The 6153-nt window shown below is 66.8% G+C and overlaps 1 protein-coding gene across 1 annotated transcript; it reads left to right on the forward strand.

Annotated features, from left to right (window-relative positions):
• Positions 1-20: 20 nt before the first annotated feature.
• Positions 21-5236, forward strand: CBX4 (chromobox 4). Its single transcript, XM_006108697.3, is given in 5 exon segments — positions 21-766; positions 2792-2858; positions 3063-3854; positions 3856-3928; positions 3931-5236. Coding segments are annotated over 5 exon segments (1572 nt in total). The 5' UTR covers positions 21-674; the 3' UTR covers positions 4479-5236.
• Positions 5237-6153: the final 917 nt, after the last annotated feature.

The raw sequence follows: 6153 nt of genomic DNA on the forward strand, positions 1-6153 counted from the left end.
TGTGCCCTCCTTCCCTGCTGGTGGTCCAGGAGAGGGGGGAAGGCAGCAAATCCTGGGCCCTGCCCCTGCAGAGCTTTCGGTGGCGAATTCTTTTTTTAATTTAAAATGCGAAGGCACCGGATGGAGCCTGACGCGCAGGCACGCACACACACATACACACACACACATACACTCAGAGGCAGATTTTTGTGTTGCTGAGTATTTGGGGGGGTGCTTGCCCGTGACAGCGGGCTCCAGGGCCCCGAGGGGGTGTGGGGGGCCGCTGGGCGGACGGTGATAGGATTAGGGGTCAAACGCCCGAAGTCCTCGCGGGGCCGGGGCTGGGGAGGCGGCAGGGGACGGCGACTTGGCATTTGGGCTGCTTTGCACGCAGGGTTCCTGGTGAGCAGAGTGGCTTTGGAACATGTCGCAGTAACATGCTTAAAATTCTTGACAACTGCTCAATAAACGGCTAGTTTCATTTTCCTCACCCCTCCCCTTCCTGCCCCTGCGTGTTTATTTTGACTTGGGGGGGGGAGAGTATCAGGGGCCGCGTCAGGCCTGCAGAAATCCACGCTCCAGCCCACGTCCACAGCTAAGCAGCTTTGGGTGCATGAAGACAGAGCAGGGCCTTATGTCATTCCCACCTGGAGGCCGCGGCGCTGGCTCGGTTTTTTTTTTTTTTTTTTTACGCCATGTCCCCTCCCTTTTCCCTTGCAAGATATAACACGTGGGAGCCCGAGGAGAACATCCTGGACCCCCGGCTGCTGATTGCCTTCCAGAACAGGTGAGCGGCCCCCAGCAGCCACCCGCAGCGGGCCGGCCAGGTGTGGGAACCGGAGAGCGGGCCACGCAGCATGGAGTGGGGGCGGGAGGGCCGGGAGGGGCCCGCGGGAGCCCCCTCCCCCAGGCGGGTCCTAAGGCACGGCTGCGGCCTCGGCTGCTCAAACCACCGTCCTTGGCGGTTGCTGCAGCCTGGAGGTGGGGGCAGGGCAGGGCCAGAGAAGGCGAGGCTTGTGTTTTGGGGGAACTGCGGGAAGGGCGAGTGCGGGTGGCCCTACGGCTGCCCCGAGAACTCGGAGCCGCGCCTGGTCCCCCGAGGGCCCCCCTCCTGGCCCCACCTCAGAGCCCCGCCCCCGGGACCTAGGTGTTGCTCTGCTGCAGCCACGGGGCTGCCGTCGTGGGGCAGGCAGCTCGGAGGGCGCTGGCACTGCGAAGCCGCCGGACGTCACGGAGCAGAACTTAACCTGTTGGGGGCCGGAGGAAAGTTGACAAGACCTTCAGCCCCCACCCTCAGCCCCGGGGGCAGGGGCTGGGGGCAGGGGCAGGTTCTGGCTGGAAGTGGGTGCTCATGCCCCAAGCTGGGCTCCTTGGTGGGTGAGCCTGGCCCAGAGGGTGTGGGGTGCGGTGCTGCCTGGCGGCGGAGGGGTGGTGGAGGACGCGGGCTCATCCCCGCGCGCACACAGATGCCTGTCACGCCGCAGCTGCTGCAGCTGGAATCCCCGCCGGTGGCTGCGGTTCTCCGTTTCGGGGAGGACCGAAGGGGGAAGGGCTGGCGAGGAGGGAGGAGCGGCAGGGGCCCGGGAGCGCCGCCACTCCGCTGCCTTCCATCCCCCTTCCCTCTTTTTTATTTTGCATTATTTCCTGTGGTGGGTTTGGCGCTAAAACGTAAACTCTAGACCCTCGGAGAGAGCCACCGGCGGGGAACTTGCCCTCCCGCGACGCAGGGGGCGCGGAGCAGGGATCACCCGGCTCCACCTGGGAGCTCGGCGCCCTGTAACCATGTCAGCGGCTGATGCCATGTTGCGTAATGGGTCCCCGGAGAATTAAAGGACGGGCTGTTGCAATGTCATGCAACTTCGGAGTCAGGCCGGCGGGGGCTCCCGGGCTCGGCGGATCTCCCCGGGGTGCGCCCACCCGCGGAGGCTGCCTAGGGTCGCGGGAGAACAGGTTTCTGGCCCGGAAATAAGCTCCTACTTGGGCCGAGGCTGGAGAGGCGCCGCCTTCCCCCACCGAGGACGGGGCAGAGCTGGAAAAGCCCGGCCCGCGGCCTCGGGTCACCCCAGGCCACGCCGCAGGCGGAAGCCAGGCAACTCTTTTGACCCGTGCGCGCGTGGACTTGATCCATTTGGAAATCGAGGGGGCCGGGCTCGGCGAGGGGCGGGGCTTGTGTCCTCGCCCCGCCCCCGCCGCCCGGAGCGGGTTCACCAGGTGGCTGGGAACCTGGCGCCCCGGCCTCCGCCCGGCCTCCGCCCCGGCCCCTAATTGGCTCACTTGCCGCCTGTAGACGAGGTCGCGGCCCCTCCAGCGGGTTAGCGCCCGGCCTGCAGGTCACCGGCCCTCCCTCTCGCCGCTGGCCGCGCTCGTCACCTGAACCCTAATGAGGTCGTCAGCGCCCCGCGCCTCTGCAGAGGGACGTGGTCCTCAAACTCCTCCTTTGGGGCCTCGTTTGCATCCCTGGACCCCGTGCCCACTCCGCTCTGCGCAGGGCGCCGGCCTAAGGCCGAGGGCGGCACTGGCATCTCCCGCGCCGGAGGCAGGGCTGTGGGGGCGGCAGTTCAGGTGGGGACCTCAGAGGGGGGAGCATCTCAGGCGGAGGCCCCCCTGGGCAGGTGAGGGTCCCTGCGAGTGGAAAGCGGGGCTCTGGGACCAGGCTGGCGCCCAGCTGGCTGCAGGGGCGACCTTTTGCCTGGAGCTCTGATCCCTCTGGGCCTTGGCGGCCCTGCTGCTCTGGGGAGGGCAGACGCCCCGCAGGTTGGAGGGAGGTGACCGAGGCTCACAGCGCCGCCCTCTCTCCCGCCCTCGCCCTCAGGGAGCGGCAGGAGCAGCTGATGGGATATCGCAAGAGAGGCCCGAAGCCCAAGCCGCTGGTGGTGCAGGTGAGAAGACCCTTGTCTTTCCCTTTAAGTTGTCACCTGAGCTGCTTCCTGGCCTGGGGGGGGGGGGTCTCTTCCTGAGCACCCCATTCTCTCCCTGCCTGCCTGACCTTTCATGCCCTCTGGGTGGGGGCTGGGATGCTCCTGATGCCGGAAGCTGGTCTTATCCCTCCGCTCACCTCGCCCTCCGCCCGCCCCGTCCCCCAGGTGCCTACCTTTGCCAGGCGCTCCAATGTGCTGAGCGGACTCCAGGACTCCTCCACGGACAACCGCAGCGCCAAGCTGGACCTGGGCGCCCAGGGCAAGGGCCAGGGGCACCAGTACGAGCTCAACAGCAAGAAGCATCACCAGTACCAGCCGCACAGCAAGGAGCGGGCGGGCAAGCCCCCGCCGCCCAGCAAGAGCAGCAAGTACTACTACCAGCTCAACAGCAAGAAGCACCACCCCTACCAGCCGGACCCCAAGATGTACGACCTGCAGTACCAGGGCGGCCACAAGGAGGCGCCCAGCCCCACCTGCCCGGACCTGGGTGCCAAGAGCCACGCGCCAGACAAGTGGGCCCACGGGGCGGGGGCCAAGGGCTACCTGGGAGCCGTGAAGCCTCTGGCCGGCGCTGCCGGGGCTCCGGGCAAGGGCTCTGAGAAGGCGCCCCCCAACGGCATGACGCCCGCCCCCAAGGAGGCGGTGACCGGCAACGGGATCGGGGGCAAGATGAAGATCGTCAAGAACAAGAACAAGAACGGGCGCATCGTGATCGTGATGAGCAAGTACATGGAGAACGGCATGCAGGCGGTGAAGATCAAGTCGGGGGAGGCGGCGGAGGGCGAGGCGCGCGCCCCCAGCCACAAGAAGCGCGCCTCCGAGGAGCGCCACCCCCCATCGGACAGGACTTTCAAAAAGGCGGCAGGGGCGGCGGCGGAGGAGAAGAAGGCGCAGGCTCCCTTTAAGAGGCGGGAGGAGGAGGCCCTGGGCCCCGGCGAGCCGCAGCCGCAGAACTCCGGGGTCCCGCAAGCTCTCCCCAACCAAGGAGGCCTTCGGCGAGCAGCCGCTGCAGCTCACCACCAAGCCCGACCTGCTGCCTGGGACTCGGCCCGGAGCGCGCACGCGCCCTCCCACCACCACCACCACCACCATCACCACCACCACCACCACGCGGTGGGCCTCAACCTCTCCCACGCGCGCAAGCGCTGCCTCTCGGAGACCCACGGGGAGCGCGAGCCCTGCAAGAAGCGGCTGACGGCGCGCAGTATCAGCACCCCCACCTGCCTGGCGGGAAGCCCGGCCGCCGAGCGCCCCGCCGACGTGCCCCCAGCCGCGCTCCCGCAGCCCGAGGTCATCCTGCTGGACTCGGACCTGGACGAGCCCATAGACTTGCGCTGCGTCAAGACGCGCGGCGAGGCCGGGGCGCTGCCTGGAGGCCTCCGAGTGAAGCCCGAGGCGCCCGCGGCTGCGGCGGTGACGGCTGCGCCGGGGGCGGTGGCGGCGGAGAAGCCCCCTGCCGAGGCCCAGGACGAGCCCGAGGAGCCGCTGAGCGAGTTCAAGCCCTTCTTTGGGAATATAATTATCACCGACGTCACCGCGAACTGCCTCACCGTCACTTTCAAGGAGTATGTGACGGTGTAGCGGGAGGTGCAGTCCCGCCCGCGGCTGCACCGGCTCAGCGCCCGGGGGCGGCGACTCCTCTCTCAACTTCCTGGGGAGCCAGGCCGGCCCCCAGCTCCAGGGACGCCCGAAGCCGCAGTCACGCGCCCCCTGTACCCAGCTGCGGGGTCCTGGCTGGGACTGGGGCGGCCGGCCGCCTCCGTGGGAACTGGCGCCGAGCGCGCGGAGCCTGCGGGTCTGGGCCCCTCCCCGCGGCCCGGGACCGCCGGCAGCCAGCCGCCCGGGAGGCATAGTATTATATTTTAACCCGCTAACGTGTCAGTGCAGACTCCACTCCCGTTTGTACGTGGTGTTATTATGGAAATGTATTGTTTGAGCTCCGAAGGCCCGGCCACCCCGTCGGGCTGATATATCTATATTTATTTGTAGGTATTTATATATTGAAATATAAAAGCCTAGATTTATGGAGTTCCTCTAGATCATGGTATATTCTCTCACACAGACCCGCTTCTGTTGGCCCTCTGCCCGCGCGGTCAGTATTTCGGTTGCGTTCATGTCCGCCCCTCCCAGGAACTGCAGTATCGGTGACCTTGGTATATATTTTTTGATACCGTACACATGGGTGTGTTGTTTCTATGTGCAAAAGGAAAAAAAGAAAAAGTTTGTTAAATGGCTACGCGAGCGCTCTAGACTAAACTGCTGCTGCTAGAACTGTCTGAACTCTAAGCTTCCGATCTTACCTGCTTGAATGTACATATTAAATGGAGATGTTGAAGGTGCCTTTTCGCTGTCGGAGAATTAGCGCAGCCAGCGCGGGGGACGTGGGGAGCCCGGGAGGCCCTGGACCCCCTCCCCACCCACCCCCTCCTCCGGTGTCAGGGAGGAAACCCAGCTCGTCTTGCGCGAAACCCTAGCGAAGCCAAGTGGCCTGGTTTCCAGGGCAGAGGCGCCAGCAGCCGGAGGAGTGACCGAGCGCCCGGAAGGGGAGTCCGCGGAAGGCGCTGCAGAGGAGAGGGGAGTTCCTGCGGGTGCTCCTGCCCGGGCCCCGGGAGCTGAGTGGTGGGGTGAGCAGCCCGCAGAGACCCAGAGTCCTACCAGCCAGGCACCTGCTGATCTTTGCCCCCCCACCCTCCGGGGCGCAGCACACCCCGGCGCTGGCGGCGGTGGGGCCCGTGCTCCTCCCTAGTCATCCTCGCCTGGTCGGGCAGGTTCCGCCCTCTCCTGCGTCCCTCGCTGGCATCGCGGCCCCGCCCCACCCAGAAAGCCGGCGAGGCTCTTTCTCTGCCAGGCTCGCTCCGGAAGCGCCAGGCCAGCCAGAGGCTCTGATGAGGCACAGGCGCTCCCCCTGGGCCGGAGGGGGGCTTCCTGGGAGGTGGATGGGGATGGGGAGGAGAAGCCGGGAGGGAGCCAGGCCCGCTCACCCCACTTCCTTAGCCAGGACGTGTGGGACCCCAGCTCACCCGTCTGGCTTTGGATGGCAGGGCTGGGCACTTGCTGACCGCGGGCTGTAAGGGGTTAAGGGCCCAGAGGGGACGAGGGGAGTGGGCTGGACTCTGAGGTGCAGCTCCCCGGCCTGAAGCCGCACCCGGAATGCAGGGCGGAGGCAGCTTTTTGGGGACTCAGCAGTCTCTGGGGGGGGGGGGGGGGGCACGGCCCCGGGCTGCCCTCCTGGGACCCACCCAGCGGGGCCCAAGCC

This window comes from Myotis lucifugus, unplaced genomic scaffold (genome assembly GCF_000147115.1).
Source record: "Myotis lucifugus unplaced genomic scaffold, Myoluc2.0 scaffold_3155, whole genome shotgun sequence".
Classification (NCBI taxonomy): domain Eukaryota; kingdom Metazoa; phylum Chordata; class Mammalia; order Chiroptera; family Vespertilionidae; genus Myotis; species Myotis lucifugus.